Source organism: Molothrus aeneus, chromosome 11, assembly GCF_037042795.1.
Source record: "Molothrus aeneus isolate 106 chromosome 11, BPBGC_Maene_1.0, whole genome shotgun sequence".
Lineage (NCBI taxonomy): Eukaryota > Metazoa > Chordata > Aves > Passeriformes > Icteridae > Molothrus > Molothrus aeneus.
In genome coordinates this window covers 20,031,355-20,057,917 of record NC_089656.1, presented here as the reverse complement: position 1 = coordinate 20,057,917, position 26,563 = coordinate 20,031,355, and the positions used below count along the sequence as shown (strand labels likewise).

The 26,563-nt window shown below is 62.4% G+C and overlaps 1 protein-coding gene across 4 annotated transcripts; it reads left to right on the top strand.

Annotated features, from left to right (window-relative positions):
- Positions 1-425: 425 nt before the first annotated feature.
- Positions 426-25,110, top strand: CBFA2T3 (CBFA2/RUNX1 partner transcriptional co-repressor 3). 4 transcript variants are annotated; one of them, XM_066557210.1, is made up of 12 exons: positions 426-466; positions 17,189-17,320; positions 18,687-18,764; positions 20,029-20,270; positions 20,608-20,697; positions 22,061-22,242; positions 22,350-22,597; positions 22,699-22,784; positions 23,010-23,208; positions 23,354-23,422; positions 23,600-23,790; positions 24,390-25,110. In XM_066557210.1, the coding sequence occupies exons 2-12, from the start codon at positions 17,209-17,211 to the stop codon at positions 24,663-24,665; spliced, it is 1,773 nt and encodes a 590-aa protein (XP_066413307.1). In that variant the 5' UTR covers positions 426-466; positions 17,189-17,208; the 3' UTR covers positions 24,666-25,110. The 4 variants fall into 4 exon arrangements, with proteins under 4 accessions (XP_066413307.1, XP_066413306.1, XP_066413305.1 ...); XM_066557209.1 differs by lacking the exon at positions 426-466 and adding an exon at positions 8,165-8,258; XM_066557208.1 differs by lacking the exon at positions 426-466 and adding an exon at positions 9,664-10,120.
- Positions 25,111-26,563: the final 1,453 nt, after the last annotated feature.

Genomic DNA, 26,563 nt, shown 5'->3' with positions numbered 1-26,563 from the left:
GGGCAGGACACCCCGAGCCCCTCTGGGCAGGACACCCCGAGCCCCTCCGGACAGGACACCCTGAGCCCCTCCGGACAGGACACCCTGAGCCCCTCCAGACAGGACACCCCGCATCCCTCAGGAAAAGACACCCCGAGCCCCTCCGGGCAGGACACCCTGAGCCCCTCCGGACAGGACACCCTGAGCCCCTCCGGGCAGGACACCCCGCATCCCTCAGGACAGGACACCCCGAGCCCTTCCGGGCAGGACATCCCGCATCCCTCTGGACAGGACACCCCGCTCCTGGGCGGGCAGGACACCCCGAGCCCCTCTGCAGCTTGGCATCCCCAACCCCAGCACAGCTCCTGCCCACACCTGGGACAAGGCTGGTGGCACCAGCCTCAGCGGGGCTCGCAGACTTGGGGTGCTGCCATCATCTCCTCGGGACCCTCCAGAGCGGACAGGGCACCACGCAGGAGCAGCCAAGGTGAGAGGCGGTGGCGGGGGGAAGGTGGCGGTGGCCGTGGCAGTGCCATGTGCTGTGGCACAGGCGCGTCACCCCAGTGCCAAATGAAGCCTTGGGCAGGCAGGTGCACCCTGAGGGTGGCACGTGGCTGGCACTAGTCGGTGCATCTCCTTGGGGACCAACCAGTGGGAATGGGGAGCTGGGACATGGCCAAGCCCGTGGCCAAGGCACCATGGGCTCACTGTCATGGGGACCCATTCAGAGCCTGCTCTGTGATTAAACCTTTCCATAACGAGTAATCAGCCCCGAGGATGTTTTATTTCCAGCATTTTAGCCCTGTGTTTGCTGGGTGTTTGTGCTCATTCTGGGATCAGCAGCTCACACCTGACCCCACGGGCTCTCCAGGTGCTGCTGCTGATGGTTTGCAGTGTGGAGGCTCCATGGGGATGGAGCATCCCTCATCCCTGTGCTGGAGCATCCCCAGGCACCGAGGCCAAGGGGCTGTGGCAGCTCTGGGGGGCTCGGGGGCCCTGCTGGGCCTGTGCCCAGCACGGGCAGGAAAGCAGAGCCGGCTGAGTCACCGGTGTGAACAATGCTGGCCCTGAGCCTCGCTTCCCCTCACTCCCCACCCCGCTGCCCAGGCACCGCGCTCCGGCTGCGGCCCCCTGCCCACCCTGGCACCCTCCCGTGGGTCAGGGACACAGCTGGGACAGCCCACGGGCAGGGTCTGGGTGCACCCTGGGTGCTGCACCTGTTGTGCTGGTCCCCCCCGTGCTGGGGTCCCTGTCCCCAGAGCTGGCAATGCCAGCAGGGGCACGCTCCGCTAAGGGATGCGGCGCGGGGCTCGGCGGGCAGGGCGCTCCGGAAGGCTGCAGCCAGGGAGCCGTGCAGATTGCTCTGGGCTCCCCTGCCTGCCCGTTAGGCTTTTGGCAGGAGAAATGTTTGTTTTGCTGGCCAAATATCTCTGCAAACTTCCTGATTTCCTTGCGGCCGGCGAGGCAGCGATAGGGCTGGTGAGGCCGTTGCCGGCCCCGCTCTCCCTCTCCGGCACCGAGCGCTGTTATCTCTGATGCACAGCGGGCAGGGAAGAGGTGGGGAAAGGGAAATGAAATACAACAGAGGTGGCACATTTTTTGCTCTTGATAACAAGCCCTGCTTTTAGCCTGGGAACTTGGAAACGATGCAGGTGGCCAGAGACAGCCGCAACGTCCTCTGCTGCTGTGGCGCATCTGGAGCTCGGAACAAATCCCAGACCTCACCTGGCACGAGCCCGTGGCTCCCCAAGGCATGGCCTGGCACGGCACAGATCAGCACTGGCCTCCACACAGTCAGAGTCCCAGGATGGAGGATTTTGGCCCTGAGAAGGTTCTGAAAGCACCCCAGGGCCTGGATGTCCACCCAAGCTGCATGCCAGAGTGATGGCAGGCTCACACCACCTCCTGCCAGCTCCCATTGATTTTTGCAGGGATGTGAGGCGTTGGAAGTGCAATGCCTGCTAATTAAATCCCCATTGTTATTGGGAACGATGCAGGCAGTGCAGCCTGTGGGATGGGGAGGGCCAGGAAGGAGCTGGTCCCCAAGGTTAGGGGAGGAGAAGGGGAATGTGAACCTGTTGGGAACCCAAAGGCATCTCAGGGTGTTTTGCTCAATATCTATCAATGAATTCCTGCTGGCCAAGGATGAGGCTGGCAGGACTTGCCCCTGGGTGCTGCTCCCATGGAGGTGCTCTCCATGCACCCCGAAACACCAGCATCTCCAGTCAGGGCAGCACGTGGCCATCTCTGCTTTGCAATTAAAACACTCCCCAGGCTCTCCATGGCAAAGAAAAGCTGGAAACTTGGCCTCTGGCAGCCCCAAAACCTGGAAGCACCCAGAGGAGCGGTGCTGTGCCCTAAAGTCTCCCAGTTTCTAAGGCAAACTGGTGATGTTACAGAGCGGGCAGCACAGGGCGAGCGGGATGATAAGCAGTAGGGGGTGGTTTCCCTTTGAATGCCACGAAGCAGGAACGAATCTGTTAGCAAGGAAAACAGGATTTTAATTTTTTTTTTCTTTTAATGCGTTTTTTTTCTTTTCTATGTGGAAGTTGTGGGAAAGCCACAAAGCCACTGGATCTGCTTCAGCAGCCGCTGGGGCTGCTCCTTGCAGCCCGATGTGGGTGGGTGACCAGGAGTGGTCACGGGGGGAAGCCAGACACAAACGAAGCCCCTTTCCTGGGAAAGGCTGGCGCACGGCGCTTCCTGCCCAGCAGATGTCCCCGGGCGGATGCAGCTGCGGAGGGCGATAGCCGGCGGGCAGGAGAGCGTCTTCCCCGGGCGCTGGCTCCCCAGCAGCCCCTTATCTCCCTGCTGCATTCCCCGATGGATTAACGGGCAGGAAAATCCAGCGCCAGGGCTCCTGCTGCAAGGCAAATGCCAAGGGAAGAGCGCCGGGGGCTGCAGCCTGGCTCCCGGTGCTCGGTGCTGGTGCAGAGATGGATTTGGGCGCTGAGATTTTGGCACTGAGATTTTGGCACTGAGATTTGGGCACTGAGATTTTGCAGCCAGGGCGATGGGACCATCCAAGGTCACACCGACCCTTCCCAGCCCAGCAGCTCCCTGTCCCTACAGGGATGCTCCAAGCAAACGGGGACTGGAGATCCCCAGGGCCGCGTAGGGCTCTGCACCACTGCAGCTCGTGGGCACTCGGCCACACGTTGTCACCAAGCTCTGCTTGTAGGGCACCGCTGGCAGTGCCACATCCAGCAGGGACTCAGACAGGCACCCAGGGATGCTCTGCTCCCCGAGAGGGAACGGATAGAGACTGAGAAACCCAGACGGACAGACAGACAGACCCGCTGGGGGTGACACAGGAAACCTGAGGCACGCCAGGGCTGAGCGCGGCACGGCTCGGTGCCCTCGCCTGCAGACACCATCGGTCCCTTGAGAGCGGGCGGGGGCAGGACCGGCACGGCACGGGGAGGGACAGGGAGGGACAGGGCTGGGCCACCAGCCTGGCCAGGGGCAAGTGGGATAAACCAGCACCGTGCGCTGCTTTAAATGCCTGAGGCTTGTGAAGGGGGGATGCAGCAGGAATAGCAATCAGCAATCAATGGGGAGCTCCGGGAGAGGCGGGACAGGGGGAGCGCACGGGGACAGCACTGGGTTACCACCGATGGCCGGGCACCCACAAGGTGTGAAAAGCGTCCCCACCACCACGGTGGAAAGAGGGGGCATCTGAGGGTGCCCTGGTGGCACCGTGAGCCCAGCCCCTGCCCGTGTGCACGGCCCCGATAGCGGGCAGGGGTCCTGTGCAGGGCAGATACGGATGGCACACGGTGGTGACCATTTCCTGTGAGGTTTTTGGTACCAGTTGCCTTCATCTGCCCTCAGCGAGCACCTTATCTCTGACACACACCAGGCCAAGGCCTCAGAGCTCCCCTTCGCCCCCAGGCTGTGCCTTGGGGTGTCCCTTCCCCCGGGGCAGGTCCTTGGCTCCCTCCAGAGCGCCCCACGCAGCCTCTCCATGTGCACACCCAGCAGCGATGGAGGATGTGACCCACGAGCACAGGTGGTGGGTGATGGTGACAGCCTCTCGTGGGGCTGGGACACCCGTGCATGGGCACGGGGCAGGATGCTCGGCACTGGGAGATGCCACCTCCCCACAACAAAGGGAGCAGGGATCACCGCACCGCGTGTGGCTCATCCCCGCCCCGGGCTCGCCGCGCCATCAATCGCACACCGTGACCGACAGCGAGTCGGGACGGGAGTTTCCACCCTCTCCCACGGGTGGGAACGCGCTGGGGCCCCGTCCTGCCCCGGTTCCAGATTTGCCGGGTAAGGAAGGATTGCCAGCCCGGGGCTGGGCTGGATCCAGCGGCTATCGGGCTCTGGCAGGCGCTTATCTCCGCACCAGCCGTTAATTTCCCACCGCAGCCCAGCGGAGCGGGGCCACCGGCTCTGCCGGGCGGGGCTGGTCCCATCGCCTGGCCCCAGGCACCCGGGGAGCCCCAGCAGCACAGAGCCCAGCGGCTGAGGGATGCGGGAATGTTTTCTGTAGGAATGCCAGACTCCCCCTTCATCCCACCCTCGGCACCCCGGCGTGTGGTGGATGGGTGGCCACGGAGATCGCAGCAGCCCCGGGCTGGGAGCGGGTTCGGGGCAGGAAAGGGTTAAGCCGGGGAAGTTTGCTCACTCTCAGCAATGATTTAAACCAGACAGAAAGGTTCTGTCATCCATCACGCTAACAGCCAGATCATTGTGTTTTAAAGTGTCTGTAATTGCAGCAATACAGAGACCGGGAGGAAGATAAAGGGGCTGGGAAGATGCAAATGCCGAGGGAAGCTCCAGCCCCTCGCACCCAGCGGGGACAGAGCTGGGGACAGCCCTGGGGACAGCCGGGGCTGGGGGGGGCCAGGCTCCTCCTGGGCGGTGATGGAACCGAACGGATGATGGAGCGTCTTTGGTGCGATGGGAGCATCCACAAAACAGCACGAGGGTGCAAACCCAGTGACAGGGATGGGTAGGGAAGGGTCTGAGTAGGTGCTGCACTCCAAATATTGCCTAAAAATTCCTTTTATCTTCCTCATCATCCCTGATCAGTACAAAGTGGCTCTCCTTTCCCGTTTCCTTCGGGATCCCAGGGATGGGGCACAAAGGAGGGTGGGAACTCGCCCAAAGCCTGGGCGGAGGTGGCCACAGCCATGACCAAGGTGCCCCGGCTTTGTCCCGGCATCCCGGGCCGCGTGCGAAGGCGCCGGCGGGGAACGATCAACATTCAGCCGAACCCCGCCGAATAAAGCCAGCTAACACAAATGTTTATTTTCACAGTAGTGAATTATGACTTCAATAGACCAAAATTACAGGCTGCGTGCGTGGAATAGGAACGCAGCAGCCCCTGCCACCCAAACGCCACTGGGGGGGGACGTGGTGGCTCTGTCCCACTGCTGTCCCGTGGGGTGGTGGCTCTGTCCCCCTGCTGTCCTGCAGGGTGAGAGGGACGTGGTGGCTCTGTCCTACTGCTGTCCTGCAGGGTGAGAGGGACGTGGTGGCTCTGTCCCCCTGCTGTCCTGCAGGGTGAGGGGGATGTGGTGGCTCTGTCCCCCTGCTGTCCTGTGGGGGTGGTGGCTCTGTCCCCCTGCTGTCCTGCAGGGTCACAGTGCCACCTGCCCATCCCCACAGTGCTTGAGTGGCTCCTGGGGCACGAGGTGCCAGGGCAGGGGGTGTTTGATGTTGTCCTTCAGCTGCACCCCAAATGAAGGAGAGGTGGTGACAGTTCCCAGCAGGTCCCTGTGACGTGGGGGTGGCAGGGGGCTGGCAGGTCAGAGGGGATGGGTTTGGTCATGGCCAGGCTGGTGGCACAGCACCAGCTGGGCACTCACAGGAGGGTTTTGGTGTGTTCCAGGGCTGCACTTGGCTGTGTGACACAGGTGGCTGGGCTGAGAGCGTGGTCACCCCCATGGGCACATCCCTGATCCCAAAGGAGCCCTGTGCTGGCAGCCCAGAGCTCTGGGAACACTCTTGGGCTGCCCTCCTGGTGCTGGGGGTCCACAAGGCCTCGACCTGTGCTGGGAGCCATGTGTCCAAGTGCCTGTGTCCCCAAGCACACGTGGTGCTGGCATTTGCATGTGCCAGCGGGGCCAGCCACGCAAGGCTGGGTGTGGTGAGGTGGGAGTGCAGCTGTGGGGGTGGAATTCCCTCCTGTGCCCCGTGGGAACAGGGACAGCACGGCCTGGAGAACCACAGACCCCAAGGAGCCCCCTGGGACCCTTCTGGGAGCCCTTGGGGAGCACGGGATGGAAAACTGGAGCTGAGGCTGGAAGGGCTGGGTCAGGGCTCTGCAGCACCTCCTGCTGTGACCCCATCAGTGGGGGGAGCTGGGCTGAGCAGTGACCATGCAGTGGCCATTTGGGGACCCTGTGGTGGCCCCAGAGTGGCCAAGTGATGGCCATTTAGTGGCCATAGAATGGTCACTCAGTGGCCTGGTGATGATCATTTACAACCTATAGAAAGGTCATTCAGTGGCCTTGTGGTTGGCATTTACTGGCCATGCAATGGTCACTCAGAGGCCATGCAGCCCTGGTGCAGTGGCCGTGCCAGGGCCGTGCAGTGCCCACACAGTGTCTGTGCCTCTCTGGCTGCCCAGTGGCCCCGCCGCTGTCCTGTGCCACCCAGCCCCGGCCGAGCCGAGCCGGGTGACTCCGCCCGGCAGAGCCGCTGCTCTCCCAATCCCCGGGAAGCGGGGAGGATGAGTAATGCACCGGCACAGGGCAGTCGCAGAGGGAAGCAGCTGCCAGGCACAGTAATTACACACAGAGGCAGGGCTGGGCTCGCAGGGAAATTCGCAGGGAAATTCACAGGGATTGTGTTCCCGCTGCACGGGAGCAGCAGCGTTGTAGGAGGACTTGGGGAGGGAAAATTTGAATGCAGTCCCCCAGCTGGCACGGGGCACACAGGAAGGCTGTGCCAGGCAGCCAGATGTGCCCTGCTGTCGGGGAGGGTCCCACTGGCATTCCCAGCATGCAGCTGCCCTTGGAGCCCCACCGAGGCCCAGCAGGGTGGGGGGCACTCCAAGGCCAGGCTGGGATGGGCATGTGGGACTCTGAGTCCCACGGGCTGTGCCCATGCCCTTGTGGCCGCTCCAGTGCAACCTCAGCCCTTGGGCCCCTGGAGAGGGAAGCTGAGCAAGCACAGCTCCATCCCCCAGCCCCTTGCGGACACCCCCACCCTGCTCCACCCCCTTGACTCTTTCCATGGCCCCAGACCAGTCCTGGCCCGTTCCCTTGCAGTCCCTCCACCTTCCCCAAAACAACTCCCAGCTCCTTGCAGCTCCCCAAAAACGTGTAACCCCGCCCCCCATGCAGCCCCCCGCTCTCAGCTTTGCAACCCCCGATCTTTAGCATCCCCAGCTCTGACGATTTTGCAAACCCAGATCCCTGCAGCCTCCAAGCCCCGTACACTGCCGTGCCCGGCCTTCCAGTCCCCAGAGTGTCACCAGGTCCCACGCACCCCCTGAGGCCCTGGGCAGCCCCATGTCCCTGTGCAGACCGCCGGTGTCACGCAGCCCTGTGTCCCACTCAGTCCCCCGGTGCCGAGCAGAATCCCCGCTGCTGCCCAGCCCCGTATCCCCGTCCATCCCATCCCGTTCCCGTCCCGATTCCGCCCATTCCTTGTCCCTGTCCCCATCCATCCCATTCCCGTTCCCTGTCCTGGTCCATCCCATCCCGTTCCCGTCCCGATGCCGCCCATTCCCATTCCCATTCCCGTTCCCTGTCCTGGTCCATCCCCTCCCGTTCCCCTCCCGGTCTCTCATCCCGGGGGTCCCGCTCCAGTGGCGGCGGCGGCGGGGGGCGCCCCCTGGCGGGCGCGGCGGCCCCGCTCTAAGGCAGCGGCGCGGGCGGGCCCCGCTCACTCCGGGCCGGGCGGGCGGCGCGGCGGCAGCGGCGGCGCGGCGGGGCCCGGCCGGGCACGGAGCGCGGCCGCGGGCGCCCCACGGCCGCGGCGCGGCGCCGGGAGGATGCGCCGCCGGGGGTGAAGCGGCCCCGCGGATTTACCGCGGCTTCTCCGCCCTCCCCCGCTTCTCCGGTGCCCCCCCTCCGGGGGGAGGGGAAGCGCCCCGAGCCCCGGAGCTGGCGGCGAGCGGCGGCCCCGGGCGCGGCGAGCGGCGGCGGGCAGGTGCCGGGGGCAGCCGCCGCCGCGGGGCCGCGCTCCGCCAGCGCCGGCCTTAAGCGGACCGGGGCCGCCGCCGCCGGGGGCCGCTGCCGGCTCTGCCCGCTCCGGCCGGCCCCGCCGGCCTCTGCCTTGGGACTTACCTCACGCCTCCGCCACACCTCAGGACGGTAAGTGCCGTCCGCCCACCGGGACGGGGACGGGGACGCTGCCGGTGCCCGCGGAGGCTCCCGTGAAAGCGGAGCTTGGAATTGTCCCTGTGTTCGGGGGATGCTCTCGGTGCACGGGGGAATCGGAGGCTCCCGGCGCCCGGGGAGGCTCGTGGGGCAGAGGGGCTGTGGGTACTACCCGTGTTCGGAGGATGCTCCCGGTGCATCCGGAGGCAAGCGTCGGGGAATCGGAGGCTCCCGTGGAAAGAGGCTGGGCATGCTCCCGATGCTCGGGGGCTGCTCCCGGCGAGAAGGAGCCGGGGAGGCTCCCGGTGCCCGCTCCTGTGGTGCGGGAGTCCGAGATGCTCTCGGTACCCGGGCGAGGCTCCCGGTGTCGGGGAAGCTGCCGGTGCGCAGGGCACGGGGATGCTCCGTGCGCCCGAGCCAGCGCACGGGCAGGGCCAGCGAGGGCACGGCCGGGACGAGCGCTCGGAGCGGCTCCGCGGCCGAGGCAGCCCCGGAGCGGGATCACCGTGCCCGCCGGCCCCGCTCCCTCGCACGGCGCTGCCGCGGGGGCGGCGGGGCGCGGACCCCTCGTCCCTGCGCTGCCGGGGCAATTCCTGCTCTCCCCTCCATGTCCCCCCGAGCGCCGGGGCGGCGTGGGGCGGCACAGCGTCCCCGGGAACCCACGCGAGTTTGTGCCCACCCCCAGCGGACCCCCCCGGTTGTGGCTCCCGACTCGTACCCTGCAATCCAACTCTTTGTCATCCCCGCATCCTTCTCCGGCTGCTGTGGGCGGGGAGCCGGAGCCGTGCTGCGGGCGAGGAGGAGCTGCCCCACTCGGGAGAGTTTGCGGGAGGAATCCCGGGGCTGCTCCGGCAAGTTCCAGCCCCTCCGTTGTGTGTTTTGGTGCGAGGACACGGCTCCGTGCTGGGGACGCGGGGCTGTGCTGGGAACGCTCGCAGAGTCCCGGCGTGTGCCGGGGGATGTTTGTTTGTTTGGATGCGGATTTGGGAAGGAAGGCTGGCTCGGGAGTCTCCAGCGCTGCCGTTCATCACCGCCCGCTCTTGCTTTCCCTTTGGAATCGCGCTGAGCTGGGCAGCCCGGCTGTGCCAAGGGAATGCTGCCGGCGGAGCGATGGAGCGAGCCTGGCCCCGCGCTTCCCCTGCGCGACACCGAGCCGGAGCACAAGCAGCTCTTCCCGTCATCCCCTCGCCGCTGGATGGTGCCTTGGGATACCGCAGAGCGTTCCTCTAGTTAAACACACCTTTTCTTGGAATTCTTTTTTTTTCCCTCTATTAGCCAAGAAAAACTTTGCAACTTTCCTTCGCTGTCGGAGAGGAGCCGCTGCCGCTGCTGCGTTTCATTTTGTTTTTTTAATTCGAGGTCACGTGTGCGTTGACAGTGTCTTTGATTCCAAGCGATGGTCTCGTCTCCAGCTTAGGAGAGCTTTTGAGCTCTTCCCTCTGTTGTTTTCTCTCTGTTCAGGAACAAAGAGATTTTTCTGCCTTTAATTAAAAGGAATATTAATTCCCCGCTCCTTTGTCGAGCGACTTGAAGACACTCTGCAAGCGCCCGTCCGCTCGGCGCCGCGGTGGGTGAGCTCTGCCGCGGTGCAGGGCATGGAGGAACGGGGGAGCCAGCCCGAAACCCCGCGGCAGACACGGAGCAGCCGCCGGGGAGGATGCTGACAGCCACGGTGCTCGGGTGAGGAGCCCCATGGAGCGGAGCTGCCGCCTGGGGCGGGCTCTTGGATCCTCGGAGGTTTGTGAGGCAGGACTCCTCTCCACACAGGGAGAGATTCCGTGCTTGGGGAGGCGAGTGGAGGTGAACTTGGCTGTGCCAGGGGGGTTTTCCCTGCCGGCTGCCTCCCGTGCTGGCAGGTAAGGCTTTACCCGGGAGCAGGCAGATGTTGGGTGTGTTTTGTTTGGCAAACCTGAGTGCAGATGTTGGTTTGTAGGGGGAAAAGCCAGGGCATGGCGGGGGAGAGGCTGTTCTCCCGTGGCTCTGGGTGCTGCCCTGGGGTGGGCGCCGGGTTTGGGCAGTGGGGAGGCCTCATGTGGGTGCAGGATTTGCCTCTTTCATTGGGAACTTCCAGGCTGCAGGACGGAAAAATATTCTGGTGCTCAGCCCCCCTTCAGGGCTGGGCTGAGCAGGCAGGAGGGGGCTCTGGCAGGTCCCACGGGGTACCTGGGGCTGGCAGGTCTGTGCTGATGTTCCTGGAATTCTGCTTTGGAGCCAGGGATGTTTGCATGCCTGGAAACCCCGGCAGGATCAGGCGCTGAGGCTCCTGCGGTGTCCAGCAGGGAACGGGGTCTGGCTCTGCTCACTGCCATCAGTCCCTGCCGAGGTCTGCGGGCACTTCGGCTCTGCCCGTGGCTGTGCACGGTGCCCTATCCTGCAGCCACCTCGGGAAGGTGTCTGTGTGCTGTGGGACCCCCGGGGAGGGAGGCACCCCACCAATTTCTGTTATTTTACCTCTTAGCCGGAGTCAGTGGGCTGGAAGCGAGTCAAGCAGGAAGTGCAGGGCTGCCAGGGAGTGCTGGCAGTGGGGCAGAGCTGGGTCCCTCCTGGGGGACACACAGATGCCCCCACACCAGCACTGACCCTCTGCAGCCCCCGGGCAGACCAGCAGGGTCACGGTGAGCACAAGGCTCGGGGCAGAGCAGGGCCGGGTGCTGTGAACGGGGCTGGGAGGGACCAGGGACAGCCCAGGGGTTAAGCTGGGCTTAATCGCTGCTGCTGGGGCCGGGGATGCTGTGGGTGCTGCAGGTCGGGGGCTGCAGCCTGCCCTGTGCTCCCCAAGCTGGATCTCACGTGGGACATGGGTTTAGCTGCCCAGCAGGATGGGGAGTCCCCGAGCTGGGGTCAATCCTTGTCTGCCAGGGGCAAGAACAGGCTGGTGGCACAGAGGGCACTCCCCGGCCTTAGTGCCATTGCCCGGCTTGGGGCTATTTTTAGATTTCCTGAAGCTGTTTTCTGCCCTCCCTCCCACTGTGCTCAGGCTCCCCAGGGGGAACCCCACCTTGACAAACCCCCAGCTTTCCTTCGGAAGATGCTGACCGATGGTTCCAGAAAACATCCAAGAGATTTCCTGTTTATTTTGCAAAATCCTCATTAATATTTTTTTTTTCCCCCGTCTTCTTTGATTCAATTTCACACGGGCAAAACCGCCTCGAAATGGAAGCCCGTGGTTCAAAAATAGACAAAGAGTCGGTGAGGCAGCAGCCCGAGGCTGTGGGAGAGCGCGGCCGGATCCGGCACCCCCCCGGAGCCGGTACCGGCTCGGGGAGCGGCTCTGCCTCGGTGTTCCCACGCTGCCGGGACCGGAGCCGCGGGTGCAGGGGGAGCTTTTCCTTCTCCAGCCGCTCTCTGCCTCCAGGATGCCCCGAGCCCCCTGCGTGCGCCGCTTGTCGCTGCTCCGGCCATCGGGGCCGCCTTGGGGCACGAGCATCCCCCGCACAGGGCTGCACAAATCCCCGCTCGGGGTGTGGGGCCGGTTTGGGGGCGCGGGGCCGGTTTGGGGCACGGGGCCCGTTTTGGGGCGCGGGGCCGGTTTGGGGGCGCTCCCCTGGCAGTGCTCCGGGGGATGGTGCAGCCCAGGCGTGGGTGTTTCCTGGGTGGGGGCGGCTCCGGCAGGGTCAGCCCCAGCCCTGCTCCTCTCCAGGTGTTCGGGCTGCCCGCGGCACTGTTTACTCCTGGTGTTTAGCCAGGATATTTAATTTCCAGGAGTGTAAGGCAGCTGGGGAGCAGCAGGGTGGGTGGGTGTGCGCGCCCACATCCCTGTGCCGCCCCGGTGGGATCAATCCCATGATGGCAGCAGGCACCGCGCTGCGGCAGATACTGTGCTCTGGCTGGGTGCTGCTGGCCGACAGGTCAGGGGGACCCCCCGAACTGCCCCTGTGTGTGTGGGGGACCCCTCCTCCCGCCCGTCCCCCCGCCAGCAGCCACGTCGTCGCCAGCCGCTGTTGACTCACAGGCTCCGCCGCCGAGTCCCGGGGCTGAGGCCGAGATGCTTTTACAGGCAGGGCTGAAATGCACAAAATGTTCGACTTGTAAAATATGTAGCGTGAGAAAATAGCCTTTTCTGCTCTCCTCCTCCTCCTGCCGCCGCTCCCTGCCCCATCTGCTCGCTTGGAAAGCTTCCCGCAGCCGGGGGGGCCGGCGGCGCCCGGGGTCCCTCGCCAGGGATGGCACCCACCCCGTGCCACCCCCGTGTGCCAGGAGGGCACAAGGATGCGCTCGGTCCATGGGGACGCTGCCTCCTCGTTCCTCTCGCCATCCCAAAGTTCTGCGGGCACGTTTGGAGAAGGAGCACGGGGCTGGCACCGGGAGTGCCAGCAGGGCTGGGCCACCTCGACTTTGGGGCATCCCGTGGGGCTTGGGGTTTCCAAAACCTCTCCGGAGGGTCCCGGGAAATCCCCGTGCGAGGAGCCCCGGGAGGAGCCGCCACGCCGGAGCTGGCCGGGAGCCACGGTTTTCACCTTAATCCATCATCATCTGGGCACATTTCGGATCCTTGCCAAGAGCAAGGTGGGAAGGGGGGGTGTAAGCATGCTTTCCCTATTCCCCTGCCATCCTTTTTGCTGCCTGTGTGTAATTAACAGAGTAATTAAAAACAGGATGAGTTAATTGGTATTCATTTATGTGGCAGATGTTTTTAATTGAGATACGAAACAATTTACCTGTTTACATAAACAATAGCAAATGAAGGCTTGTAAAACAGAGAGGGCACCTTTTTTTTTTTTTTTTTCCTTTTTTTTTCTTTTGGCTTTTTTGTTGTTGGGTCCCTGGCTGGGTGGTTTTGGATTAAAAACTGGGATTTGGGGGCTTGGGGTGAGCGGAGAGCCTGGCTGTGGGTGCTGCTGTCCCGTGTGGAGCTGTGCTGTCACTGCCACACTGCAGGGCTTGGGACCTGCTGGGAGTTGGTGCCCGTGGGGCATCTGCCAGCAGGGCTGGCACTGCAGGATGTGGGTGCTCGGAAAGCAAAGCCAGTTGGGGTGTACCTGAGCTGGGGAAATGTGCTTTACCCTGGGAAATTGGGGTGTACCTGAGCTGGGGAAATGTGCTTTACCCTGGGAAATTGGGGTGTACCTGAGCTGGGGAAATGTGCTTTACCCTGGGAAATTGGGGTTTACCTGAGCTGGGGAAATGTGCTTTACCCTGGGAAATTGGGGTGTACCTGAGCTGGGGAAATGTGCTTTACCCTGGGAAATTGGGGTGTACCTGAGCTGGGGAAATGTGCTTTACCCTGGGAAATTGGGGTGTACCTGAGCTGGGGAAATGTGCTTTATCCTAGGAAATTGGGGTGTACATGAGCTGGGGAAATGTGCTTTATCCTAGGAAATTGGGGTGTACCTGAGCTGGGGAAATGTGCTTTACCCTGGGACTGTGCTGCTGGGAGATGTCCCAGCTGGGCCAGGGGCACAGGAGCTGTCTCAGGATGCCCCTGGGGGTGACCTGCAGGGGCTTCCCAGGACTGGAGCTGCCTGGATCTGGGTTCCTTTACAGATTGTGCAGAGTTTGATTAATTGGATTTCCTTTTGAAGGGCTTCATTTGTGCTGGTGAGTGCTGGATGTAGATTGCTCCCTGCTGGGCTGGCTCCCCAAAATGAGCACCTGGAACACCCCAGTGATGGGTGGGCAGCATCCCTGCAGCATCTCATGGAATGGTTTGGATTGAGAGGGGCCTTAAAGCTCACTTCATTGCCCTGCCATGGCAGGGACACCTTCCACCATCCCAGGGTGCTCCAAGCCCTGTCCAGCCTGGCCTTGGGCACTGCCAGGGATGCAGGGCCTCCCCAGCCTCCCAGGGTAGGATTCCTTCCCAATCTCCAATCTAAACCCATCCCACAGCTGCACTCCTGCCTTGTACTGCTCCAAGTGCAACTGGGGATGAACTCCAAGCTGCCTGTGTCACCTGTGTCACCTGTGTCACTGTGGCCATAGGGAGGAGATCAGGATGGGTGCAGGGCAGGAGGGAACAGATCCCAGAGGTCAGGATGGGTGCAGGGCAGGAGGGAGCTGATGGCGCCGTGAGGTCCCAGCAGCTCTGCCGGGCTGGTGCACGTGGCTGGCGCTGCTGCCCGGCCTCAGGCACTGCACGCTTCCAATTCCAAACCTGCTCCAGCTGGGACAGCTCCTGCCCTGCCATCTTATCGGGGAGTTGTTCTTGGCCGCGCTGGCTACGGCAGCTGAGGAGCAGGAATGCTTCCCTGCCTTTGTTTCGCAGGCAGCCTGGCTTGGGGAGACGTCGCCTCCAGCATCTGGATTGCATTTGTGGCCATTTGGTGAGCATGAAGGATGCTGGGCGCTGAATTCCCTTTAACCCCTTCCTCGCCCGGGCCGCTTTGCCTGCAGGGAGCCGGGGCTTTCCAGCGGCCACATCCAGAGCAGCTCCGTGCCTGCCCCAGCCCCATCCCTGGGGAAAGGAGGGCAGGGCAGCCGGCCCGGGCGCTCTGCTCTCACCCTGGAGCTGGCACATCCCACTTGTTGCCCGGGAAGAGGCAGAACAAGGCTCGTGGTGGCTGGATGGGCTCCCTGGGGCTGTGGGAAACAGCACAGGCTGGCCTGGGATGGGATGGGATGGGATGGGATGGGATGGGATGGGATGGGATGGGATGGCTGCCAGCCCCGTCCCTCGGGCGCTGCTCCTGCTCCTCCGGATGCCGTGTGCCCATTGGAATGTGTGACAGTGTCACCCGGCAGGGACCCTGCCCCGGGGGTTGAACCCTCCCTGCCGTGTGACAAATGGGGGGCTCGGGGTCACACGGGGGGTGTGGGGGTCCCGCATCTGCCGCCCCGGGGGCTGGGTGGGGAGTGGCCGCTCCCGCAGGCCCAGCAGAAAATACTAATCCTTTTATTTTTATATTATTACTTATTCATCTGGGCTGCACAGACCTAATGGAAACCAGATGGAGGAAAACAGACACGGCCCCGAGCGGCTGGGACAAATTACCCCAAAGAGAGAAAAAAATAGAGGGAAAAATCATTCCAGTGGAGGTAGAGGTGGAGGTGGAGTTGGAGCTGTGCTGGGGAATCGCTGGTTGAAGGTGCTGAGGGGAGGCTGCACTTTGCTCCCCAGAACCTCCTTTGCTCCCCTGGAGCTCATCCCATCCTGCAGAGGACCTGGGTTGCTGGCACAGCTGTGGTTGGCTCCTCTGGGCATTCCAAGCTCTGTATCCCATTGGATTTGAGACCATTCTTGTGCCTGCCTGGCTGTGTTTGGGTTGCAAACACCTCAGGGAAAATTTAGGCAAAAAAGAAAACACAAGAAAAACCAGAACCAGGCCCCATTTCCCTGAGTGCTTGCTCAGCTTGGTGGAAACTTTCCTGCTGATGGGAAGCTGTGAAAAAGCCATGTCAGTGCCAGGATGAATGAGTCCATGTTTTCTCCTTGGTGTGGGGATGTGCAGGGAGTCAGGGCAGCGAGGGGGACCGGGGCTGGGATGGGGATGCAGGCAGGGACCAGGCCAGGGATGCAGGCCAGGATGCTGCCAGGGGTGTGACAGGGACAGGGATGGTGCCAGGGATGCAGGCAAGGATCGTGTGGGATCCAGGTGCTGCAGCTGTGACCCCTGTGCACACTCAGGGCTCATCCTCTGCTGTCAGAGCTGGATCCTGCTCTGCTGAGTGACAGGGGAAGCCTGGAAGGCTGGAGGAGTTTTGCCCAGAGATGGACATTTCACAAAAAGGAAAATAAAAGTTTTTCTAAACAAATCATTTCTTCTGGCAGGCCCTGTAAGGAAGCTGAGGTTTTGGGGAGAGGGAAGCTGCAAGGTCTTGGGGTTTCTCCTGTGGCTGGGCAGGGAGGAGGGAGCAAGGAATAGGGAACTGCAGCATTCTAGTCTGCTGTGGACAGAGAGGGATAGCCATGACGCTCGAGCCTTCCAGAAGGATTCTGTGGGTGACCAGCTGAGATTTTGGCTCCTGCCACCATCTCCTGGTGCTCTGTGTGCCACTGCCTGCAGCACAACCCCCATGGCATCTCGGCGGGGATCAGGCCCTGCTTTACTTAGCCCAGCCAAAGTGCTGTGGCCAGGTTCAATTCACGTCCCCACAGTTGCCCTGGATTTAGGATGAATATTGGATTAGTGATTATCAGCCAGGCACAGGGGGTCCCCATGGCCGGGGGTGGCCGTGGTGGCCTCTTCCATCTTTGGCCAGAGCTGGCGGCGGCGCGGGCACGGTGACGGTGACAGATCCCCACAGCTGTCAGCACTTGTGGCCACCTGTCAGGGCCAGCGTGGCAGCCAGGGGGCCCAGAGCCTGCCCCAGGGCTGTGTCTGCAGGGGATGGTGCTGGCACACTCCCCCCTTGGCAGGGAATGCACTGCTGGGAGGTATTTGGGGCTGGGAGGGAGGCGGCCATGCCCACTGGGGTGATGGTGGTGGTGATGATGGTGATGGTGGTGATGATGGTGATGGTGATGGAGCTCCAGGGTCCCTGGATTGCAGGACCTGCCCTTGCAGGGCCACTCAGGTGTGGGCAGGACAGTCACTGCTGCTGTCATTGCCACTAAAGAGTGGTTGTAATGACCCCACAGTCTCTGCCAGGGGCTGTGCCAGCCCTGGGTGATGCTGCCAGGGATGGTGAGGGGTCAGCAGGCGGCAGGAATTCCCAGGATGTGTCAGGACGGTGCTGTGCTGTGACAGCAGTGATGTGACACAGGCTGGGGCAGGCTTGGCACTGCAGGGGCAGAGTGGTGCCAGCGCTGTGTCCCCACACAGGGCACTGTGCAGATGAGCAGCAGCTCCATACCCTCCCCACCGCCCTGTGGCACACGGGACACCGGGCACCGTCCCCGTTACCCGACTTCTACAGCGGCACCAGCGGTGCCCAAGCCAGCCTGATGTCCCCAAGTGTCCCCTGTGCCCCTGACCTCTGTTTGCCAGGGAATCCCAGCCCTGCCTGGCACACCCTGCTCACCTCCCCGTGCCCTCTTCCCGCAGATAACGCGGAGACCGCAGCCATGCCCGACTCGCCGGCCGACGTGAAGACGCAGGCGCGCTCCTCACCACCCAGCATGCCCCCGCCCGCCGCCCAGGGAGCCTCACGCCACCCCTCCTTCACTCCCAGCACCAGTGAGTACCCTGGGCACGGGCTGCCAGCCCCGGGCTGCCCCCAGCTCCTCCTGACGCGTGGCACCCGGGGCTCGGAGCGCGGTGCTGGCGGTGACACGGGTGACAGCGCCTGGCCTCAGGTGCATATTGCCAAGCCATGGCTGGGGAATGTTCCTGTGAGGGGACAGGGGCATCCTGCCAGCCACTCACCAAGTGCTGGCACAGGGCAGCGCGTGGTTGGAGGGTGGTGGGGGTGGTGGGAGTTGCTGTGGATCGGAGATGGCCCCGTGGTGGGTCCCGTGCATGTGGGGACACATCTGTCCCTCTGCGTGTGGCACCCAGTGGTGGCAGGGCGGTGTCGTGGCCAGCCACAGTGGCTGGGAGCTCCTTGTCCTGCCCAGGCTATGGCATGGTGGCATCAGGGGATGCCAGGTGGGAGTTTCAGTCTCTGTAGTTGGGCTGGGGACAGCCACCCAGTGTGGTGGTGACACCAGAGGCACGTGGGCTCATTGCACACCCACAGGGTTTGCACCAGGGATCTGTCACTGTGCTGGTGTCACGTCCTGGCACATGGAGGGACAAGGCACAGGCAGTGCAGGATCCAGACAGGCAGGGGACAAGGCTGGGCCCTGGCAGGAGTGCCAGTGGCCACCGCCAGTGGCTGCTTCAGTTCTGCTGAGAGTTCCTGGACACACACGTGTGCAAGGTTTTGCTTGTAGCTGTTTCTTGCTCAGAAAAAACCCGGTGGGGAAGAAAAAAACCCCAAACAACCCCCAAGATCCATCCCCTGACACCTGTAGCCCCCCAGCAGTGCTTCTGGACTCTAGAAATCAGTTTGTGCTTGGCCGTGCTTGGTTGGTTTGGGTGTCAATCCCAGCCCGGTGCTGATGTGGCAGCCCAGGTATGGCTGGCTCTGGGATGAGGGACCAGGGCTGCAAATGGCCTCTGCACCACGGCTCAGCACAGAGAGGGGCTCAGGACACGGGGCTGGGGGTGCAGGCAGCCTCTTTGCCTGCCATGGCTCAGCACAGAGCAGGATTCAATATGCAGGGCCAGGGGTGCCGGCGGCCTCTCCATCCCAGCTCAGCTTGGAGCAGGGTTTGAGACACGGGGCTGGGGGCATGGAGCAGCTTGGCACGGACACCATGATATTTCAGTTATTCTTGGCCTTGGGGGACCTCATTTGGTCCCTAAACTGTCAGGACTTTATCAGGCAGCTGAGCATCCATCCCCTGAACCCTCCCTGTGGCTGCAGTGGGACGCAGGCACCCGGCTCCCTGGTGGGTCTGGTGGCTTTGCCCATGGTGAGGAGCATCCCGTGCAGGGCCCCGGGCCGAGAGCTGCCCCCTCTGCTCTCTCATCATAGCGTGTTTTATTTTGCTTGCAGATCGAGACGCTGGCCCTCCGACGTTTCTGCCTCGCGGCCGTTTTCATGGTTGCTTGAAATGGTCGATGGTCTGTCTTTGTAAGTAAAATGAAACACCTGCTCTCATGAGAGACCCGAGCACAGCCCCCGGCCCTGCCCCGCCGGGTCACGGGGATGGGAGCCCCAGCCCCAGCCCGGCCCGGGAACACGTGTGCTGTGCCGTGCTGTCCAACTTGGGCACGCACCTGTCGCGGGAATAAAGCCCTGCTGGCTGCCCGGTTATTTTTGGCACCTCTTCAGCGGGCGCTGCCTGGCCGGAGAGCGAGCGGAGTGGGACCCCCCGAGCAGGCAGGGCTGGCAGGGCAGGGCAGGGCAGCACCCCCAGGCACCCCCAGGTCAGAGCGGGGGGTCCCAGCGGGGACAGGCGCGTGCGTGCTGGGGTACGGGGGTGTCGCACCATCGGGACATGGGTGACACGTGCTGTCACCTGTGGCATCGGGACATGGGTGACACATCTTGTCACCCCTGCCATTGGGATGTGGGTGATATGTCTTGTCACCCGTGCCACTGGGACATGGGTGATGCCTGTTGTCACCCACGACGTCGGGACACGGGTGACACGTGTTGTCACCTGCACTGTCAGGACATGGGCAATGTGTGTTGTCACCCACGATGTTGGGACCTGTGTGACATGTGTTGTCACCCATGACGTTGGGATGTGTTTGCTGTGTGTTGTCACCTGCACCATCAGGACACGTGTGACGCGTGTTGTCACCTGTGCCATCAGGACATGGGTGCCGTGTGCTGTGATCCGCGCCCTCAGGTCAGGGGTGACATCTGTTGTCACCTGTGCTAGCCAGGAAAAGTCCCTGTGCTTACTTGGGGCTGGTGCAGGAGAGCAGGGTCTGCCACTCTGGTGGTTGGTACCCCAGAATATCCCCCCGGGTCTGCCGGTGTGCCGTGTGCAGGCAGCTCCTGTCCTTGCTGAGCGGGCAGTGGGGACAGAGGTGGCAGTGGTGTTCTGCAAGCCAGGCTGGGCTCCATGGGCAATGGCTCACGGGTTCTCTCTGGGAATGCTGAGCAGCTCCCCCAGGGGCAGGATGGAGCTCCTTCCCTTGGCTGCCTCGGCTGTTGAGGAGCTGGATCAGGCCCTCGCCATGCTGGGGGATGCTCTGCATCCCCTCCTTCCCCTCCCACCAGTCCAGGATGCAGCCCCAGGGATTCACCAGCATCCTGAATCCCTCCCAGGGGGTGCCAGCCCCACATTACCCAGCAGGACACTCTGTTTCTACCATCCCAGCCTTATCCCCACGGTGCCATGGCACAGCCACCTGCTCTGACCCCCCATTCCCTGTCTCCCCAGTGATGAACGGGAGCAGCCACTCGCCAACCGCCATCAATGGGGCTCCGTCCACCCCCAACGGGTTCAGCAACGGGCCAGCCACCTCCTCCAGCGCCTCCCTGTCCACCCACCAGCTCCCTCCAGCCTGTGGTGCCCGCCAGCTCTCCAAGCTGAAGCGCTTCCTCACCACCCTGCAGCAGTTTGGGAACGACATCTCCCCCGAGATCGGGGAGCGGGTGCGCACCCTCGTCCTGGGGCTCGTGGTACGTCCTGGGCTCAGCCACAGGGACCCCACGTCTGGGGATCCTGGGTTTTCTTTTGGGGATGGAGATGCAGCTAAAAGGGAAAGAGTGGCCTAGATTGATCTAAATCCTGGAGGAAAGGGGGTTGTTTTCCCATCGTCTCCTGGGATTTGCACAGCCAGCGTAGGGTTGGTCCTGGCTGCTGGCATGGCCAGTGAAGCCTTGAGCATGGTTTTCCCTTGAGTGTGGTTTCCCTGTGAGCCTGGCAGAGGAGCAGGAATGGGGGAGGAACAGCCAGATGTGGCCCAGGGGTGCGGGGTGCTGTGCCAGGGGTGCTGAGCCCAGGCTGTCCCCACAGAACTCCACCCTCACCATCGAGGAGTTTCACGCCAAGCTCCAGGAGGCCACCAACTTCCCGCTGCGACCCTTCGTCATCCCCTTCCTCAAGGTGGGTCTCCAGCCTGGGCAGGGCGGGATTCATGGCAGCATTTCAGCACAGGGCATTTGGGGGTGCCTTTGGGGGTGCCCTCACACGTGTGGAGTCATGCAGGGCCAGGGCTGGTTGCAATAAAGCAAGGGGTCAGCCCAGCTGGTTGCCACTTGCAAGTGCAAATTCATTAAAAAATCCCCCTTTTTTTTATTTGCCTTTTAATTTTGTGCTGACTCTGCAGTGTCACCCTGCTCCAGAGGGATTTGCCTGGTGCTGGCATGCCTGGCAGCATGGGCACTGCCAGCAGATGCTTGAGCCCGCTGTCCCCTGTCCATTGCTAGCAAAGGAATAATTTAAAAAGTGCAAAAATAGCTCCTTTTCCACCTCTGCTTCCCAGCCCCCCCAGAGCAGGGGTCCATGAGTGGAGGTCTGTGCTCATCACAGGAATCTGCTGGTGTGGTTTGCTCCAGGCTGAGCTGGAGGGGGACAGCAGAGCCCCCTCCCCTCCTGTCAGTTTGCAGGGATTTTGGGCTCCGTGGGAGCAGGGGAAGGTGAACTGGCAGGCCCTGGCAGGCACTGGTGGCCCTGTGGCTCCAGGCAGGCTGGGATCCATCCCCGCTGTCCCCGTGCCAAGAGCGCAGCGGCCGCCCTGGCACCCCGCTCCCAGCTGTTCCCACCACCCGGCCCAGATGTTTCTCATTATCCTAACTGCAACCAGCCGGGCTCGGCGTGCTTCCCAGACTGGGGACTTGCTGTTTTTGTGGGATTGCTCCCCCCCGGCCAGGCAAGGGAAGGGGAGGGAGGGTCTGGCCCTGCTCACCGCAACTGCAGCTCAGGCTGTGGCGCTAACGTGTCCCACAGATGGGATTTGGCTGCGGCTCAGCTGCCTAAGGCAAAATCCAGGGCTGGCAGCCAGAGTGCTGGGCAAAAGGGGGTTCTGCTGCTTAATTCTGCTGCTCCTGGGGCTGCAGCACCGTGGGGGGACACGGTGGGTGGGTGAGAGGGGAGTTCACAGCTGATCCTTACAGCTGTGGGTGCCACAGGGGCTGGGGGTCCCACAGGTGCAGTCCCCCCGGAGCAGTCATGGGGACAGGGTGGCCAAGGTGGCTGATCTGGCCCAAGGATGATGCTCTGCAGCCCCTGCCAGGATGGAGGAGGGCTCTGTTGAAGCTGTGTCTGAGCCCTGTGGGCTGCCACACACGTCCCCCAAAAGCCCACCTGGCCCCTGGGCACACTGCTGGCATCCCTGGGGAAAGGGAGCAGGACCCCAAAGGGAAGGCACCCCCTCTCACGCCCTGCCTGTGGCGAGCTGGGGGCACAGCCAGGCTGCTCTGGGGGGGCTGCAGGGTCATGGACTGGACTGTCATCCCCCCCTCTTCAGGCCAACCTGCCTCTGCTGCAGCGGGAGCTGCTGCACTGCGCCCGCATGGCCAAGCAGACACCGGCCCAGTACCTGGCCCAGCACGAGCAGCTGCTGCTGGACGCCAATGCCTCCTCTCCCATCGACTCCTCCGAGCTGCTCCTGGAGGTGGGCGAGAGCGGCAAGAGGAGGACGCCAGACAGGTGCCAGCCTGGGGAGGGGCGTGCGGGGTTCTTCAGGGGCACACCCCTGAAAAGGGGAGGTTGTTCCGGGGGGCCCAGTGGGGACCAACCTCCTCTCCTCCGGCCAGGACCAAAGAGAACGGTTTGGACCGAGACCCCCTGCACCCCGAGCACCTCAGCAAGCGGCCGTGCACCATGAGCCCAGCGCAGCGCTACAGCCCCAGCAACGGGCTGAGCCACCCCCCAAACGGGCTGGGGCACCCCCCCGCCGGCCCCCCCCTGCCCCAGCACTACCGCCTGGAGGACATGGCCATGGCACACCACTACCGGGACACCTACCGGCACCCCGACCCCCGGGAGCGCCCGCGGCCCGCCGGTGAGCCCTGCTGTCCCCGGGCATGGGGGGAACGGGGCTGGGACCCCCCAAGGGGAGAGGGGTCCTGCAGGGGCTGACCCTGCTCTACTCTCGCCCCGCAGCCGTGCACGGGACGCGGCAGGAGGAGGTGATCGACCACCGGCTCACGGACCGGGAGTGGGCGGAGGAGTGGAAGCACCTCAACAACGTAAGTAGTGTCCTTGTCCCATCCTGTGTCTGTGTGTCCTTCCACTCTGCCCTCAATCCCTTATGGGGGTTTCCTCCTGAGCATCCTCTGCTTCCCCAGCCAGCACAGCGCCCCGGAGCTGGCACAGCCTGGCATAGCCCAAATCCCCCTGCCCAGCGCTGGGCACTGAGCCCCCCGGCTGCCTGCAGCAGAGCCCCCTCCCCATGCCTGCTGTTGCCCCCGCAGCTGCTGAACTGCATCATGGACATGGTGGAGAAGACGCGGCGGTCGCTGACGGTGCTGCGGCGGTGCCAGGAGGCCGATCGCGAGGAGCTCAACCACTGGATCCGGCGCTACAGCGACGCCGAGGACATGAAGAAAGGCAGCCCCCCCTCGGCACGCCCCCACAACTCCTCCTCAGCCACCGCCGAGGCTCCTCAGTTAGGTACTGACCCCCGGGGCCGCGGGCTGCGTGCGGGGGCTGCGCCCGCTCCCGGTGCCCGCGCCGCTCTCCCGGGGGTCTGGCGCTGCTGGCAGGGGCGTTCCGAGGGGATGGCATCTCCTAAGGGCGTCCCCTCTCTCCTTGGCAGACGCTCACCGGGACTTCGCGCCGCGGCCGCTCTCCGGGTACATGCCCGAGGAGATCTGGAGGAAGGCTGGTGAGTGTGGGGTGTGGGGTGGGCACAGCCCCCGGCAGGGTGCTGAGCCAGCAGGGCTCTGCCCCAGCTCCCCTCACGGGGATTCCTGTGCTACAAGAGCAATTTGGGGTGATGTAGCGGGAAGGGGGATGCTGGGGCAGTGGCACACCATGGCCACGCTCGGCTGCTGCCTTCCAGAAGAAGCCGTGAACGAGGTGAAGCGCCAGGCCATGTCCGAGCTGCAGAAGGCCGTGTCGGACGCTGAGCGCAAAGCCCACGAGCTGATCACCACCGAGCGCGCCAAGATGGAGCGGGCCCTGGCCGAGGCCAAGCGCCAGGCGTCCGAGGATGCCCTGACCGTCATCAATCAGCAGGAGGACTCGAGCGAGGTGGGGACCATGGGGACAGCTCGGTGGCAGTACTGGTGTGTGGGACCTGCTTGTCATGCCACAGATGTCACAGCATCTGCGTGCGAGGGTGGGAATGGGAGCATGCACCGTGGGATGGGAGGAGAGGGGAATTCCTGCACCAAGATGGGGATGCACGGTGTGGGCAATGATGGGGTGCATGGATGTGGATGCAGTCTAGGATGATGGGCATGCTCTGGGATGTTGTGCATGGTCCAGGGTAGGGTTGTATGGTCTGGGATTAGGGGGACCTGGTTCAGGATAGGGGAGAATGGATGTGCCTGGTCTAATCTGGAAATACACACTCTGGGGTGGATGTGCAGAGACTGGGATAGATGTGCACACTCTGGGATGGATGTGTACTCTCCAGGATGGTGATGTACATGGTTCAGGACAGAGGTCCACACTCTGGGATGGCTGTGCACAGTCTGGGGTGGCTGTGCACACTCTGGGATGGCTGTGCACAGTCTGGGGTGGATGTGCACACTCTGGGATGATGGAGTGCCCAGTCCCAGGTGAGGGTGCACAGCCCAGCCTGGGGTGCACGCTCCAGAGCTGAGGCCACGTTGCTGTTCCCGCAGAGCTGCTGGAACTGCGGGCGCAAGGCGAGCGAGACGTGCAGCGGCTGCAACACCGCGCGCTACTGCGGCTCCTTCTGCCAGCACAAGGATTGGGAGAAGCACCACCACGTCTGCGGGCAGACTCTGCAGGGGCTGCCGGGCCCCGCCGCCCCCGGGCCGGGCCAGCCCGACGGGGTGCCCACCGTGGCCAGCAGCCCCAGCGAGGCGGGCTCGGTGGCCGCGTCCCGCGCCGGCACTCCGGCCACGCCGGCGCCGCTGGACAGCGCGTCCCGCTGAGCACCCTCGGGCTGCCAGAGCCACGGACTGACTGCACCCCGTGCAATTTCCTCAGCTACCTGACTCGTGTGACCTCCGAAACGACCTCTCTAGCTCTCACAACTTATCCTCACGGATCCTCAAACTGGGCTTTAAGTGGAGTTAAGGCAAATACCGGTCTCTGTTCTTTCTTCAGTCTTTGTTTTGGCTTTTTTTCCGTTGGTTTTCTATCGGTTGGGGGATTGTGGTTTGGGATTTTTTGGGTTTTTTGGCTGTTTTTGTTTTTCTTTTTTTTGCTCTTTGGATGAGGGATTTGGCTCCAGCATCACCAAGCAGTGCTGTGGGGAGAGACCAGCCCGATCCAATCCCCCATCAGCGCTGCCGAGGGGCTCACTTGGAGGAGGAAAGAATCTTCTTTTCTTCATCTCTCTCTTCCTATTTTTTTTTTCTTTTTACCTTTTTTTTTTTTTTTGTAAAAAAAAAATAAAGAAAATAAAAAAGAAAACGTCGGACTCTTTGGCTTTAAGTAAGAAATTGTAAAAAAGAAAAAAAAAAGAAAAAAAAAAAAAAGGAAAAATCCAAAAACCAGACGACGCGTGACGGACGCTCACCTGTAACTACCTTGCTAGCTAGCCAAGAACAGACCAGACTCACCTCTGCTCCAAAGGAAATCCAAAACCAAGGAAGATCCAAACGTCTCTCCACTGCCAAAGTTCGTTTCGTTCTGTTGTCGCTTCCTTCCCCTCCCCACAAGGATGGATGGACATGCCCCCGGGGCTTTAAAGAATTTCTATTAAAATAAAGCAAAAAAAAAAAAAAAAAAAAGGTGTTTTTTTACTAAAACCCCAACCCCCAAGGCGTGGGAGGGGGAGATGGGGCTGAGAACCGCAGCCGGAGCTGGCACATCTCTACCTCTGCCCGCCACCGCCCTGCAAAAGGAGAACAAAAAGGAGATTTAAAACAAAAAAAGAGAATAATAAAAAAAAAATTAAAAAAAAAGGAATTTAAAAGATGGATTTTGGGTTTCTCCCTCCCCGAAGCCGTTGGGGGACTCCCCATCCCTTCACTGCCAGGCTGCTCCCACATCCCGCGCTGGATTTGTTTCACAAGGATTTTTAAGAGGAAAAGGAAAGGAAAAGGAAAGGAAAAGGAACGCTGCCGCCTTCCTGGCCAAGGACAATGTGGATCATTGGGATTCTCGCCTCGCTGGAGCGGCACGGAGGAGGAAGTGCAATAGGGGAAGCCCGGGCTCCGAGCGGAGGCAGCAGTGCTGTGCGCTAATGTGAATGTAAATAGTGTCTGCAGAGGTCCAAAAATGAACCATAATAATGATAATAATAATGCTAGTGATAATAATGAGAGACATTTGCCAAATAAAGGATGAGGAGGAAGCGTGGAGCCGTGGCGCTGGCCGGAGCAGGCCTGGCATCGAGAGGAGCTGTAGTTTTTCTGCATTTGCAAAACCCATCCTGTGTGTTTTCCGTAGGGGAGGAAGAGGAGGGAAGGGCTCGGGGCCGGGCTCGGGGTTGTGCTGCCGGTCACAGGGCTGGGCTGGGCCACAGCAGAGCTTGGGACACGCCAAGGGTGATGTCACTGGCCCTGTGCCTCTGTCACCCAGCCCTGCTGGGGGTTCTGTGCACCCCAAAATCTTGGTGCATCACGTTGGATGAGTTCTGTGCACCCTGAGACCCTGGGGGGTTTCTGTGCACCCCGAGATCTCTCTGAATCCTCCCAGGGTTGTTGTTCTGAGGTCTCGGTGCACCCCCCAGGAGGTTTCTCTGCACCCCAAGATCTTGGTGCATCCTCCTGGGAAGGTTCTGTGCACCCCAAGGTCTTGGTGCATCCCCCCAGGGGTTTCCTGTGCACCCCAAGGTCTTGGCCCAAGCTTGGGGACGTTTCTGTGCCCCCCAAGACCTCGG

Excerpts from the sequence above, each read along its gene's own strand:
- CBFA2T3 (XM_066557210.1), top strand. The coding sequence starts at position 17,209 with ATGCCCGACTCGCCGGCCGACGTGAAGACGCAGGCGCGCTCCTCACCA. Across the intron at positions 20,698-22,060 it reads TCGTCATCCCCTTCCTCAAG|GCCAACCTGCCTCTGCTGCA; the intron begins GTGGGTCTCCAG and ends CCCCCTCTTCAG. Across the intron at positions 22,598-22,698 it reads GGAGCGCCCGCGGCCCGCCG|CCGTGCACGGGACGCGGCAG; the intron begins GTGAGCCCTGCT and ends CTCGCCCCGCAG.